The sequence below is a fragment of the Frieseomelitta varia genome, unplaced genomic scaffold (genome assembly GCF_011392965.1).
Source record: "Frieseomelitta varia isolate USP_RPSP 00005682 unplaced genomic scaffold, Fvar_1.2 scaffold_676, whole genome shotgun sequence".
Lineage (NCBI taxonomy): Eukaryota > Metazoa > Arthropoda > Insecta > Hymenoptera > Apidae > Frieseomelitta > Frieseomelitta varia.
This window is the reverse complement of record NW_025110452.1, coordinates 105,654-121,868: the sequence shown is the minus strand read 5'-3', so window position 1 is coordinate 121,868 and position 16,215 is coordinate 105,654. Positions and strand designations below refer to the sequence as shown.

General features: G+C 29.0%; 2 protein-coding genes across 7 annotated transcripts; one reads left to right on the top strand and one right to left on the bottom strand.

The window, feature by feature from the left end:
• Nucleotides 1–1,205: 1,205 nt before the first annotated feature.
• On the bottom strand, nucleotides 1,206–10,492 carry LOC122535132. Of its 4 annotated transcripts, XM_043666372.1 has the most exons (5): nucleotides 10,029–10,491; nucleotides 7,793–9,529; nucleotides 4,196–7,726; nucleotides 3,678–4,129; nucleotides 1,206–3,450 (listed from the first exon to the last, which is right to left on the bottom strand). In XM_043666372.1, the coding sequence occupies exons 1-5, from the start codon at nucleotides 10,036–10,038 to the stop codon at nucleotides 3,187–3,189; spliced, it is 5,994 nt and encodes a 1,997-aa protein (XP_043522307.1). In that variant the 5' UTR covers nucleotides 10,039–10,491; the 3' UTR covers nucleotides 1,206–3,186. The 4 variants fall into 4 exon arrangements, with proteins under 4 accessions (XP_043522307.1, XP_043522304.1, XP_043522305.1 ...); XM_043666369.1 differs by having other exon boundaries at nucleotides 4,196–9,529; nucleotides 10,029–10,492; XM_043666370.1 differs by having other exon boundaries at nucleotides 4,208–9,529; nucleotides 10,029–10,490.
• A 146-nt stretch (nucleotides 10,493–10,638) lies between these two features.
• Nucleotides 10,639–15,166, top strand: LOC122535134 (protein germ cell-less). 3 transcript variants are annotated; one of them, XM_043666373.1, is made up of 9 exons: nucleotides 10,639–10,979; nucleotides 11,185–11,308; nucleotides 11,389–11,485; nucleotides 11,573–11,942; nucleotides 12,028–12,297; nucleotides 12,350–12,472; nucleotides 12,585–12,803; nucleotides 12,886–12,976; nucleotides 13,050–15,166. In XM_043666373.1, the coding sequence occupies exons 1-9, from the start codon at nucleotides 10,834–10,836 to the stop codon at nucleotides 13,179–13,181; spliced, it is 1,572 nt and encodes a 523-aa protein (XP_043522308.1). In that variant the 5' UTR covers nucleotides 10,639–10,833; the 3' UTR covers nucleotides 13,182–15,166. The 3 variants fall into 3 exon arrangements, with proteins under 3 accessions (XP_043522308.1, XP_043522309.1, XP_043522310.1); XM_043666375.1 differs by lacking the exon at nucleotides 10,639–10,979 and adding an exon at nucleotides 11,019–11,106; XM_043666374.1 differs by lacking the exon at nucleotides 12,350–12,472 and having other exon boundaries at nucleotides 10,643–10,979.
• Nucleotides 15,167–16,215: the final 1,049 nt, after the last annotated feature.

The window sequence follows — 16,215 nt, the reverse complement described above, 5'->3', positions numbered from 1 at the left end:
TTTTTTAAAAAAAAAAAAAAAAAAAAAAAAGAACTGTAGTACGAAGAAACTTCTTTAATTATCGTATCACTCGAACGATTGAGAAACGAAGTTGCAATTAAAACGGTTCTATAATTAAGTTTCTCCCTGCAGATTTCCACTATTTTATATAAATTACATCGAAAGGAACAACATATTTATTGTGCAATTAATTTGATCAACTGATTTCATACAGCTTTGCTTCAATCGAGGTTCTAACGTGGAAAGGAACGTGAGTCGAAGAAGTGATCCAAGTCGAGCATTGGTCAGTCGGAGCGATAGATGTTTCTAAGTAGTACAAGGGAGAAATGGGTCAGACGATTGTAACCGGACCACTGAAAACTACGAGTACTGCCTTACATTTGAAACTTTCTATTCAAACTTCAAATTGAAAATTTCGATATTCATGATTGAAAATGATCGAACGATAATTTCGGTTTTTCCGACACTTATACGCTGGCCTGCAACGGAATCTCGATTATAATACCTGGTATATTATAATTATGATGCAATTCTCTTCTTCAAAATCTTTATTTGTTTCATTAATACAATTTTAATACAATTCGTCACTTTAATGCATTCTTTTTTCCTTGTTCTTGTTTATTTCTCCTTGCGCCGGATTATCTCTTCTTTTGCGACGGACGTCAATTTTCCGTACTTTTGTAAGAGCGACGATTAGAAGCTTCTAAGTGCGAGATAAACGTCGAAAACCTATATCAGTATTATTAAAACGTAAACGAAAAGAGGATTCGAGAGTTAATGATCGATTCCTGGAGGATAGCCTCGTGAAAACCACTATGGTCTTTCATAGCGAACTTAATCGTTAAGGTAGAATTATTTATAGTATACACTATTCTCGCTATGTATTTGCGATCTTTTCAGATTTATTACTGTTATTATTATTATCGTTTTCTCTCTTCAGTTTCATCGTTCAAATTTTCAAAACGAAAATAATCAAGAAAGCAACATCTCTATAGATGTTGGACGATAATTAACGATTATATTTACATCAACATTTCATCGATCTTTATCTGATTAAAATCTTTTTGAAAACTTTCAAAATGAAAAATATTTAATAATTTATTCTAATTGAAAGTGAATAACAATTATTTCCTAGAAATTTCGTTTTTACGTGAGACTTTCAAATACATAGTTGCGACATAGTAAGTAGCCTTCCTCTTCTTTTCGTTCAAGGTTCAAGTATAATTCCCATTAACATCTAGCTTTATATCATGTATCGTCACGTATCGCACTATAAACCGAGGAAAACCTTTTCGTTCTTTCAAGTTGACACAACAGACGTTTGTGTTGAAAACGTGAATCACGTGCCAAATTTTAGGATAAATGAAAAGTGTATTGTACACGACTCTGCTCGTAATACCGATACACGAGCAATTATATTATAGGCTTACTTTAATTTAAGGACTATTTATTACAGTACGACCATCCTTGAACCCTTATTGAGCGTAATAAAACAATCCCCTAAATTAAGTACTTAATTTCACTTCACTTGAAAAACAATAAATTTCCATCAATATCTTTGTAACTCTTCTCCTTTTGAATATTTTCATTTATTTTTGATATACAATTGATATTATAAGGGCTAATTTTTAATCACGTTTTTATCACGCTTAAATGGGGTTGTTTATGAAATTAACGCTTCGAGCCTGATCATTTATATTATGTGGAAGTCGTGTTTATAGTTATTAATATTTAACAAATGTGTAATCGTCGAACATCGTAATCTCAAGTAATGTACACTTACTTTGTCGAATTTTGCACGTCGTTGCTTTGTACACGTTATCAAATTAAAAAAGAAAAAGATGTTTTAAATTCAGGATTATTTTACGGCGCGATCATTGTTCTTTAATATTAATTATTAAAATATTGAAATTAGTGAGGAGAAGCTCAAAGCGTTAATGCATGCTATGAGTAAAGCGAAGGATTCAAATACTTCTGGTTTTTAATACTCGAAAATGAAAAAAATCACGCGATGAAAAGTTCCACTTTTTTCACCGATCTAATTCTAGATCACGTGGTTTTTATCTAACAATTTTTTTACGACGCAGGTCAATCCTTCGATTTACTTGCAATAAATGAGAACGCGTAATATCAGAGTCTAATTAAACTTACGATTAGTCATTTACGCCAAGAGTAATTTCGTCCCCCTGCGCAATAGTTACGAGCAAGGATGTAGAAACTCGAATTTTTAGATTAGTAAACATGATTTCTTTCTCGTTGCTTGTAACAATTGCCCTATTAATTGTATTTCTATCGATTACGCAGATCGAAGTGACGGTTACTGTAAAGAAATGAAAAGCTCAAAGTGCCGAATAAAGGAGACATGCATACATGTATACAGTCAACTATTTATTGACAGTCGAACATCATCCATTTTATATTCCTTATCTATGATATTTGTTAACATTATTTTTCAACAATCACAATTATTATAAATATAAATATAAAAATATCTTGTACCTCAAACAGCTGGCGAGCAACATTGTTACTTGTTACTTCAATTATAATAGAATTCTATTTATGATCTGGGACAATCACATATATGGAGAGATTCATAATTTTTTGTCAAAGTAATTAATGTTCGCCTGATAAATAAATTAGATAAATAAATTATACTGATAAAAGTTCAGTTAATTAGACGCAAATTTTATTCTAATAAATGGATTCACTGTAATTCATTGTATATACGCAATAGTTTTTTTATGCGATACATAATTTCAATATGAGATACATTTCAGCTTATAATTAGTTATATACTTAAATATAATATAAATATAATATGATAATACAATATTAAAATCATGGAGTTCAATGAAGTAATATAAGAATTATATCTTACTTTTAAAACAAGTATGATATATGAAGAAAAGAAGGAAATGTTTCGATAAGAATACCGAAATATTTACTTTGTTAAAATACTAATATAATATAGATAAATAGTAATAACTTATCTTAGTTCATTTAATGCTTGGTGAAAAAAATTAATTTATACGTTATATTTATATGGCTATAAGATATATAATTTTAATTTGTTGAATATTTATATATAAATATCAAACGATAAATACATTTTTATCATAGTTTTATTAGTTAATAATTCGTGTAATATTTTTAATTTCGTACTTATCTTAAAATTTGCATATTAATTTACACTGAATTTACATTATGATTAAGTTTGTGGAGATATAAATCGTTGAAATTGTATAAACGCAAATTACAAATATTACATACAAAATTATGATCCTTATTTATATGTATTTGCATGAAGTCCTCAGAAGTATAATTTTTCACACAATAAGGACATACATATCTAACTGTATAAGCTGTAACATTTGGTTGTCTATTTGATAGTTCATACTGATTATTTATCAGTTGATAAACACCATTTGATTCAGAACAGTTAACCAAATTCTGCAAATGAAAAATTAATGTACTACGAAATATATTGATAATTTAATTAATTCTTTAAACAATCCGATAACAGTTTTTTTTTTATAAAAGGTCCAAATCATTACATGTTATACATATTTCTATATTTTTTTCTATATATACGGTTATATATTTTTCTATAGAGAGAGATTTGATAAGTTAATATGAACTGTATCAACATTTCCTATTTAAGTAATTAACCAATATACCTGTGATTGTTGCACATATTCTGCATTCATAACTCTCACTGGTTCACTGTAAACTTGATGCTGATATAATTGTTGCTGTGCTGGCTGCTGTAGGATTCCTATTGTGGGTATATTCTGTATAGGTGCAGTCTGATTAATCACTATTGACATTCCACCATTAGCAAGTCTTGGACTTTTATAATAAATAGAGGAAGTATTTTCTGGTTGATTAACTATTTTCGCTTGATTTTGTTTGGGCATTTGATTACTGTTATTTGAAGTGCCTGCAGTAAAAGAAGAATATTGAGAACAGGCAGATGAAGGAGCACGTTCAATCCTTGTCTGAATTGTTTGTTGATATAGTTCAGAATTTTGATCCATCTTGGATTTTATTGGTCTGTTATCAATTTTTTCTAATTTTTTCCTCTGGATCCAATATTCCAAATTTTGCTTCTGACAAAATGAAAGGTTACCTGGTAAATTATAGAATATCAATTTTACTAAATTATTTGAAATAAAATTATAATAAAAACATTTATATTGATCATTACTTGAATTTGTCATAACAGCAGGGTTTTGTTTATTTCCATTGATAGACGACGTTACACGTGTTCTTTGTTCATACGGCATGTTAGTATGACTGTTCGGTATATTTGAAGTATTTGCTGTTACTTTGATTGGTATACCATCAGATTTCGAAGTAGCCGAACGTGACATAACTGTTGTCGTTCGAACGAAATTACAAAGTGGTAAATTTTTATGATATGCTGATGTTACGTTTTGCAAAGAAGGTAAATGTCTGTCCTGTTTTGTATTTATTTGTAATTGCTGTGGTTTTTGACTGTTTGTTACTATAGTATTAGATTTTGTAAGTGTTTTTTTAAGGACTGATAAAGGATAAAGACCAAACTTATTTGTTTCTAATGGTTTTGAAGTTAATTCTTTTTCTCTAATTTCGTGATCGTTATTATCTTTGTTTGAAGTATTGTGAGTCTTAAAATGTTTAGCTAATTCATTAGCATTTTCAATAGCACAATTACAAATTTTACAGAAATGTGCAGAGCCTGTAAGTTCTGCAAGAGTTTTCACTCTTAAATATCCTTTTGGTCTTGGTGAACTTTGTTTCTTCGGTGACTGTTTTGTTAAAGTTGTTAATTCTTCTTCCTTTCCAGTTAAAATTTCACAGCTAGTGTCACAACTTTCATTATTTTCTATAATTTTTACGTCTTTCGTAACTGAATTTTGCAAAACACTTGTGGATTTAGCGCTTGAATTGGATGTTTGTAAAGAAATTTGAGGATTTATGTTTTTGGCAGTAAAAACAGAATCTGTAACATTTTCATTAGGTTCTGAAAGTGGAATATTTTGTGAAGACACTTGGACATTTGTATTCGTTCTTAATGTCTTAGTTATATTATTTTCTGACATTTCACAAGTTTGGTTGATAGAAGATTTATCTGAAATAAGATTAGATGTAGTTTGCTTTTCCCTATTTTCTTCTCCTGTTGATATTTCATTAGATTCTTCTGACTGATTTGGCAAGTCTATTATCAATTCATTTTCAGAATCATCTTCACTTCCTTCTAATACTCTGATTAGTTTCTCTTTATCTTTGTCTATATTAAATCCTAATGGAGAAATTTCATTAATTTTTTCCATTACTTGAGCTTCCATTGCTAAAGATTTCTCTATCTCTTTTCCAATGTTCTTTACAGAACTGGAAGTGCAATTTGTCTGTGATGCTGATGCAGGGCTATCCTGATTTGTAATTTGATCAATCTTAGAGTACGTTTGTTGATTACTTGTGTTATGAGTAACAATATGTTCATACATATCTTGAGAAGACTCGAAACCAGTATTACAAAATTCACAGACCAATTTTGCTTTTGTATAATTTACTGTACAAGATACTACATTAGTATCACTTTTATGTTCTTCAGCATGATCTATGAAAGAGTTTAAATTGTTATAATATATATTATTACAATGTGTACAAGTAAAGTTTATATGAGTTGTATTGTGTTTCAACCAATGATTTTCAAAAGCGTCTAAATTTTCAGTCATTGCCATGCAAACATTGCAAATGTATACCACTTTAGCAAGTGGGAATGATAGACATACAAACTGAGGATCTACATTACAATTATGTTTATTTTTTATATGATTATAAAATTCTCTTTTTTTATCAATAAAGGTATCATTGCATAAACTACAATTTATCCTTATTGTTACATGTGAATTAGAGTTCTCTACAACAGATGTATCTTGAAATGTCTTAAACTCTTTACATCTTGGATCATGATTCTTTAAATCATCTTGAGTAACAAAAGGTAATTTGCAATTATTACACACGTGTTCTGCAACTTGTATATATTGGTCCACAGAGCTATTCAAAGTCATTGCATTCTGTGTAGAAAGATTATCTATTTTCTTTAGTTTTGAGTTTATTATGGAATGTTTTGGAAACGATTGTTCACTAGCCATCCAGAAAGGATTTCTTGAATGCTTCGACCAATGAATGTAAAAAAGAGTTCCTATTCCAAGGAATATGACTTTGCAAATGTTACATCGAAAATCCATTATACAGTTCTGTTTAAAACGAACATGTACTTCTAAATGTTGACGTACATTTTGAACCGAACTAAATATCATACCACAATTGGCGCAGAATAAATTTGGAGAACGACTACTAGTTAAACGATTCTGATTACAGTTTGTATATTCAGGAAGACGATAATGAGTTTCGAAACATTCTATACTTCTAAATAATACTTTGCAAGTGTGACAAAGAAGAACTATCTCAATTTGTAAAGTATTTTTATTAGTTCCCGATTTATTATGACATTTGCATACTGTGAATGCTCTTTTATTACTTTCTATTTTATTTATTTTGTCTTTACTCGATTTTGACAATAGATCTAATTTTATACTTTGTGAATCGTGTTTTTTCAAGGCAGTAGATTCTGTATCTCTAATTTCTGGATCTTTTGTAATTAATTCATTTGATTTTTGTGCGAGGAATGATTCTTCCTTATCACTAATTTCGTGAATTCCTTCAATTGCACTATCTACAGTCCTATTTACACTTTCAAGATTTTGTTCAATTCTAGTTTCTTCAATTTGTTCAGTTTGTTCAGCTCTAGTTTGTTTACATTTTTCTCTTTCTGTATTTTCACTTTCCACCAATTTTTGTTTCGCAAGTTTATATGCTTGTTGTAATTCTTTCTCTGTATGTAAAAAGATATGAGCTGCCAAATCAGTCACTGTTGGAAAAATTTTTGAACAAATACTACATTCATTTGAATGACTTGTACATTGACTCTTATTCTTTAATTTAATCTTATTTTTTCTCTTTTTTTTATTTAACAAGTCTCTTGGTACAGTATTTCTTTCCTTTTGTTGCTTATTATTTTCACATTGTAATGACGCCTGTTCAACGTTCTTGTGTTCAGACATTTGTGACAATTCTGGATCCTCTGCTTCTGAAGATTGAGATATTGTTTCTTCAGATTTTTCAGCTAATGAGTTGGACGTGTTTAATGAACTATCATTTTGTTTTTGTGTATGTATAATTAAATGTTGTTGTAAATTAGAATAATCTTCAAAACAAAAATCGCAAACAATACATTTATAAGTATCTTTCTTATCTTTAGGTTTTTTAAGAGACATTGTGGAAGAATAACAAGTTGAAGCACTTATATTTGTAGCTGTAACATTTGTAGATTTTTTATGTGTTTTGGATACAAATGTCGTTTGCTCAAGTTTTTCACTTTGATTTGAAAAATGTGATTTGAAATTAGTAATCTGAGGTGTATTAATTTCTGCTTTTTCTGGAAATCTTGCATCAGTAACTGACTTCACAGAATTTTCAGTTGAAGAAATTTCTGGCATCTGTTTCTTTAAGGAAGACATTTTATTAATAGATTTGTTTATATTAACATTTTCTATCATATTTGATAATTCAAAAGTTTTATTGCTGGACTCTTGTAAAGAAGATTTAATAGTAGGAGTTGGAACATTTGAATTCTTGTTCAAATTACTAATAACATGTTGTCTGTTTTTAGACTTATCATCAAAAATTTTTCTTAAATTATGAGAAGCTTTTCCAATTTTTAACCTTTCCTTTCTCTTCATATTTCTAATTAAATTTGAAGAGGATTTTTCTGAAGAATTCTTAGGTAACTTAGATATGATTTGCATTTTCTTAGGAATTGTACAAACTATGGATTTTTCGAAGTTAACATTAGAATCTTTTGAAATATCCAAAGTAAAAGATATTTTATCTATAGATCTTTGGTTATTATGTTGAATTTTTGATGAATTCAAATTTACAAAAGAATTCATAAATTTGTTAGTTATTTTTTCGATTTCTGTAGCTGAATGTTTAGTATGAAAATCTTTCAAAGTATCCAATTTTATTAAGAAGACTTTTAATTCTTTAAATATTTTATATCTTTGTAAGAAGTTTTTATCGGAACAAAATAATTCTTGCATTGATTCTTGAATCTCTTTGTTTTCTAGAATTGATTTCTCTATTGGTATACTGTCATCATTGCGTACTTTCATAGAAGCACTATCTTCTGCAACAGATTTAAAATTTAATGTGGAAGGTATAGAACTGGAAGTATTATCTTTTTCAGCATTTTTATTTATATTATCAGAATCATCATTGTCGTTATTATATTCATCATCTTCAGGATCACATAGGCTAGCTAATCTTTTTAATATATCTAGCTTTTGTAGTGGAGCATCAACATTTTTTTGTGCGATTAAACTCTCTTTGTATGATTCACCACAAATAAGTAACTTTGGGGATAATTTTGCCTCAATAATATTGTGTTTTTCATTTACTATATTCATTTTGTTTATTTTTCCTGGTAAATTCATTCTTAATTTCTTCACTTCATTCAAAATTATTTCTGAACTATTTGCATTATCATTACTATTATCTGTGTTAGAATCACATATGACTTCACATTTCCTTTTGAAACATTTCTTATGAGTATTTTTAACAATTTCAGTATCAGAATTAGAAATAAAATTTGAGTCTGTGCATTCATTCAATTGTAAAGTTTCATTTGTATGAAAGCTAACTGCCACCTTCTCAATTTCAGGATTTTGTGGATACTCATCTTTGTTAATATTTACTAGTGGTAATTTTTGCACCTCTGGTACAGATACATTTAATTCAGCTTGAGTTTCAATTTCTTTTATGCTTCTGTTTATAGTTTCTTTTATTTCTTCTGTTTGGACATTTGTTTTACATTCTGTTTGGATACTTGCTTCACATTCTGTAACTGTAGTTGTTTTTGCAAATGATTGTGCTATTTTATTAATCACTTTGTCTATTCTTTGTAATTTCATGTATGGTTGTTTAACATTTCTTAATAAATCTTCTATAAGTAATTTCTTATTTCTAATATCTGTTTCTTGAGAAAATAATGTATTTGGAGATTTCATTTCATTTTTTGAATTTAAATGACTTTCGTTATTTATCTTTTTTCTGGTGAATTTTTTACTTTTTTGTACATTATTCTTTGATTTTGATTTTTTCAATTGTGTTGATACATTTTCTACTTGACAGGGAGATGAGTCTTTTTCACACCATTGTTTTATCTCTGATACTGATAATCTTTTAACACTTACAACAACTGGCTTACAGAATTTATACAAAGTCTCCAATGTATTTTGTTTTTTTGACAACTTCTTCAATTTGTTTTTAGACCTTCTTCTTCGTGCAAAAGAAAAAATCACTTTTCTTTTCTTTTTCGCTTTAGGATTTTTAGGCTTTGGTTCTTCCAACGGTGGTGTCATATTAATTGTTTTTAATGAGTAATTATTAACTGAAGAATCACCAAATATTTCCATTTCTGTTAAACATAATTAATTTAACATAAAATTTTGCTAGAATATTTGAACAATAAGTTACAATACAATATAAAATAAAAATTATTGATATACCTTTTTAGAACAAAGATTAGCTTTAACATCAATAGAACACTGGAAATTATCTTCTTTGTATAAGGTTATAATAGTAATCCCTTTAAAATTTTTTATTTGTGAAAATGCATTTTTTATTTGTGAATCAGCTATAATACGTTTATGTGAAAATCAGTTACTAATATTTAAAATAAAATTCAACACACATAAAATTCCGCACCTGTATGTACAATGCATATACAAAGAAAAATATAAAAATTTATATATACATAATTACATATTTTTAAATATAATTATAAAAATACAGTGAAATTTGATATATGATTTTCACAGTTAAAAAGTCTTTTATTATAACAAACAAAAGAATATGATTTTGAATTCATTTTTAATTGCTTGTAACGGGTTAATTATAAATAGATCTTACCTGATTTAAAATTGTCATTAATTTAACAATTTTATAAATGTTTTCTGACTATTTGTCTAAATATTTGAATTTTCCTACGTTTTTAATTGTGTAATATATATTTATCATATCAAATAGACATTTATCAACGTAACACACACATCAATAACTGCAAAATGTACACTGCCTTTTATTGGATATTCACCTAACGCCTGTACAGAAAGAAATATCCAATTGCAAGAAACTTGAGCATTATTTTACCCGCAAACGATACATGTCTGTATGGATCCCTGCTCAATCTTTATTCTGACCAATAGAAATTCAAGTCAAGAGATGTAAATAAAATCATATGACCAAAATCTAGGGGAATCAGAATCAATTTACAATTCCAAGACGTCATAAAATCGAACTGAACGAAATTAAACATCAATATAAATGGAAAGTTCAGAGCAAAATTATTGGTGAGCAGCTTAATTTGAACGTTTTCTGCGAAACTAACTCTGATGGATGTAATTCACTAGTGACTATTAGCCAATGGCTGTAGTGTCACGTGATCAATTGTATTTACCTGACTCAACTTATTGAAGTATGTCTCATATCTTTTGTTACGTCACATGTTTACATGCATATATACATATATTCCATGTGCATATGCACATAGGTACATGGTACATTGCAGATTTCATGAGGGACACTTACAGACTTTTGTTCTTCACACTGAACACGCAGTGGACCTACAGTTCTCTGTATTAAAAAGCAATGTTTAGAATACTGACGGATATATTAAAAATTGAACTGAAAATTTCTTTTGCTCATTGAAGTACACAACAAAAAATGGGAAATTACGTGAGCAAAATTGCATCAATGTCAAACAATGCAGTGCATTCTGTATACCGTGGTCGTAAACGAAAGTGCATTGAGGAGGACGAACTTGATTCTGAATCGGATTACATTGATCGGACGCTTCAAACGCCAAAAAAGTATGAGAATCTTTGATGAATAATTTTACCTTGGTGTTGATTAATCAAGCGTATTATAAAATGTTATCAATAGCATCATCGAAGAAAACTTCTTAATGTCTTAATTGGTGTCCAACAATGTTATATTGTAACTAATTGTTAAGCTGCTTTTCATCTCAATGATTTTATATGTGTATATCATAATTAAGCCTTTTAATTCTTACAGAAGAAAATTACTAACAACGGCACAATATATTTACAAAACTCTGTTTCAAGAAGAAAAGGGAAGTGATATAACTGTACTCATGTTGGGAAAAGCATGGAGATTACATAAAGTTTATATAAGTCAGGTAGAATCATTATTTTAATATATCATGCGAGTGTATTTCATTTTTATGTTAAATTTTTATATATTACTTACTTTTTGCAGAGTCCATATTTTGCGAGTATGTTTTCAGGATCTTGGAGGGAAGCAAATGAAACAGTTATAAGTGTAGAAATCGCTGACCCTAACATCACATTGGATTGTAAATAATTTTTTCTTTTAATTCATATTTTTTCCATTGTGATAACATTTGAAAGTAAGATTTGTTCTTAATCCTATATATTTTCAGCTCTTTTGACAGTCTTTGGTTCATTTTACCAGGATGAAGTCAGTTTAGAACCGAAAGATGTTATATCAATTTTGGCTACCTCTACATTATTTCAATTGCAAGGATTAATTGATCAATGTACAGATATTATGGTAGAGACAACAAATATAAAGACAGTTGTCCCTTACTATAATGCTGCTGTATCTTATGGTGTACCAGTAGTAAAAACTGCAGCAAAACGGTGGTTGGAAGTGAATCTTTTAGGATATGGATGGTTACATCCTACTTTTTTAAAAGAGATAACACCTGACTTGATGGCTGAGTTAATTGCTAGTCCTGACTTAATTGCTATGCAAACGGAATTTTGCATTTATATGATGCTACGTGTATGGTGAGTAGTGAAATACAGAAACAGTTATTTAAAGTTAAAAATACTTTTAAATATGATTGTTATATAATTATAAATTGTATTTTAGGTTATTTGTTCATGTACACAATAAAGAAGAAACACTTCAAATTGATGAATATTTTAGAAATCATAAATGGACAAAACCATTCCTTACAACAGAAGAAGGCAAAGAATTTGCAGCACCTTTTAAAGCGCTGAGAATGAAATATCTTTTACTACATGATCAGGATGTAAAAATTTTATATAGTGACAATCTAATACCACACGAATGGTTGCATAATGCATATAAAGAGCAATGGTTACATTTACTAAGAATAGATGCAAATAAAGATCGAGGGTAAGTCATGAAGGTTTTATTTTTTCTAAATGTATCTATGATCTATGCTTAGGTCGATGGACATAGTAAAGAGTCTCAAATATGGCTCCTTTTTTCTTCCCTTCTTTTTTACAACCAGTTTTGTGGACAGAATTTTCAGTCTAAAAAACCTACTCCCATGTTTGTTCCACTTTAGGTATCTGTGACAATTATTTTATTCGTAATAATATAATTATTGTAATAAATAATTAATGAATGAAGACAGGTATAAAGTATAAATCTTTTTTTTTTTGTGTTAACTATTTTAGACCAAAACAAATGAGTGAAGAAGAATTCGCTCGTGAATGTTTCCGTTGCGGAAGATGCATTGAAAAAGCTGGTGAGCATATTTGGAGATGGACAGCATTTCATTTTGGATTAGATTTGGTGGTGTGCTTGGATAGTACTACTTTGAGAATTAAAAGAAATCACAGATTAGAGACAGATCATATAAAAGCTAATCATGGCAAGCACAATATAATTTTAAAGTTAGTATTATTTTAAATTGTAATCTTTCAAATGATAATGTAATAATAATAAATTAAAATTTTGAAAAAATTTACTTTTCAGAGTAAGTCTAATTTCATTGGATGAGCAACGTCAAGTGAAACACATTCAGAGTTCGGGTATGCTTAGGTTATCGCTTCATAAGAACGAAGAAGTAAGTAGCATTTATGAATTTTTTAATCTTAAGAAGTTATTAAAGTCGCTAAGAAACTGAGTTTACGTTTTAGAAACAAGTAATGTCCCTGGACAAACAACTTACTTATCCTTTGTATATATCAGTCAACATGCAAGTAGTCACACCATTTGTATCAACGGAAGAGGAAAAATCAGCTGATATAGTTATATTTTCGGATACTTAGCACACTAAGCATTCAATGTTTCCAAAACATTCGAATTGAATTTAACGACGTACGCTTACCTCAGATAATAATCCAGCTGTTCCAATTTATAATATCCAAGTATGACCAAGTACTATAAATTTTGTTACTCACCCACGCGACGTTTATATTGTGGAGATGCTAATTTCTGATTAAAACGTTTATAAACTCAAGAATTTCTAGTCGACTAAATGGAATTACAATATTAGTATATATGAAGAAAATTTAATTTCTTCTCTTTGTACTTTCCAGATATATCATAATTCAGATACTTATTTTTTCTAACTTATTTTTCTAAAAAATTTTTCTAATTTGTCATTTATAAAAATATATTTAGGCTATCAAAAAGTTGGCTAGTTTTTTGACGATGTTAATCATAAAAATTTTATTTTTATTAACTCTAAGTAATTGAATATCAAATTTTCTAAAAAAAAATTTTTCATACAAGATACCACAGTATTAGACATTTGCTTTCACACTAGCACTTACGCATTTATATATTTATATGCCATGATGACACTAGTAACAAAATAGGCTAGTTTTTCAATCGATAATTTTATATATTCATAGTGAAGATAAAGATGTAATTGTGTAAGTTAATTCATAGACACGCTGATCGAGTGCTTCTGTGTCTTCCGGCCAGCCATCGAAACATCGACCTTCGTGCCTTATGAATGCCAATTGAAAACTAAAAAATGAATATTGCGTATAAGTGCAAATATTGTTTTTATTGCTAATTAACAGAAATTTTTATACAAAATTTTCTACTTTTTGAAAGCTGTTATTACATAATATTGAGAACATTTTCAATCTAAACAATACGTAACTACGTAAATAACGTTCCTCTAATTTTGCAATCTATTATATATATTATATATGGTGCTATTGTCTAATATGCGCGAAGTTTTACTTTTTACTTATTACTATTATATAGAGATTGTTACATAAAAAAAAATACTTAGCCTAGCAGTTAAGATTTTTCTACACTTAATATGCATTATTTACTTTAAATCAACTCCTCGATATGGAATAATATGTTGTATTTTACATACCATTATCAGGCATTGTGATTTATTACTTACCTTTTCTAGCGATTCACATGCATAATTATACAACTGCTTATTCAGTTCATTATAGTAACAAATATTGAAGATACATGAATGTATATGATAATTTACCTACAAAAAAAAATACTGCGCTATAAAGCATTTTTCTGTCTTTTAATTTAATTATAAATGAAGGTCATATGAGTCAATGATACATCGCAAAAGAAAATATCATTTATTTCTGTACATTAATATTGCAATTGCTGAATAATAGATCAGTTAACTTGCAAGGTTTCTGATACATGAAATATAATTTTGATTCTGTTTGTTCGATTTTTTTTTTTTATAACCATTCAACACTTTATTGGCAGAATATTCTCTGTACATAATGATCAATGCGTACAATGCAACATTAATAGAATAAATATTACAATAAAACTGAAATATTACAATCATGACCTGGCATGTTTTGTTAATTAAATATATTTATGTAACACAAAATCACAAAATATGTAAACTATTCAAATGAAATACTTTTTTCCTTTTCTCTTTTACTTATTTTTTTTTTCGATATGCTTTACGGGGGCAGTGTTGCCAGTAGTTTTATTTCATCATGAAGTGAATATGGGCGGATGATATGTATGAAAATTAATTAAATGTTTCATATAAACAATTGCTCGGAGAAACGGTTTCGTTACATTCCGCTCGATATTAGGTAAAATTTCTACGATGTGCCACAGGCACGCTAGAAGGAAAGAGAAGACTAAGAAAACGTATCATTAATGTTTATTTTTATTCATTATTGACAGTTTCCTATGGTCATCGCTGATCAAGATACATTGAACGAAGTATAGTGACAAAAAATTTCATTGATATTTTGTCTATCGCAATATGCTCGCGTATTTCTCTGCTTATCGCGAATATCGCCATTCTTTCCCTTCTGTAATAGACTATAACAATTTTATGTACTGTCATGCACTAATTTGTTAGTTAGAACAATTCGAGACAAAGTTCTAATCTCTCGAATCTGACTTCGAGATTGATTTAAACGTTACATAGAGACGAACAACTATGTAATTACATTTTCTTTTAAGTCACATTTACATTCGAATCTTAAGCAAAAATAAGAAAGCCTAAAATATCACATACTAGGCATTTCTGAGATACATTCGATTTTTAATATTTTCTAACAGAACCAACCAGGTCAATCGCCCCTAATCTAATTGAGCGGAACATAACGAAATACGTAAATATACATTTTCAACTGTCTTTATTATTTATTCTGCCTTCGGCTGTCTGTTTTTACCTACTGCTCCAGGTATTTTTATTTCATTTGAAGTGACGTGCATTCTCCTCGTGTATTACATATATCAGATGTAAGAAAGAAAAAGAATAAAATCGTCGTGGAGTACGTATAATTATATTTTTCAGTGAAAATTTTTCTGGCAGCTTTCTTGGAGACAATCTGCGACGTATGGATGAGGATATACAGATGTATATCTTTAATTGGACGTGTATTAAAAAAATGTTTCCGTGCCTCTTCGTCGTGTGTCGTCATCCGCAGTTCAAGATGAACTGAAGTTTAAAACCACGATCATCAAGCAGATTTAAATAGTCGGTGTTCATATTTGCTACCGTTTCCGATGATTTTTTAATCGGAACCTTCTAAAACGTGTCAAAACGTTCGCCATCGTTTCATGTCCGTTCTGTTGAGATCATCCGTATTTTACTTTGACTATTAATCGATAATAACATCGAAAACAAATCCTAACAGTAATAATACAACAATAATATTAATAACAATGACGATGATTAGTTGATTAGTTAGTTAATAATAGCAGTTAATAGCTGTAGTACCGATGCTGATGGTAGTAATTAGCAACCGTAATAATAATATAACGATGGTGACGATATGACACAGTGACAACAGCGGTAGCGGCGATTAATTATACATACTGCGGTGAGACATG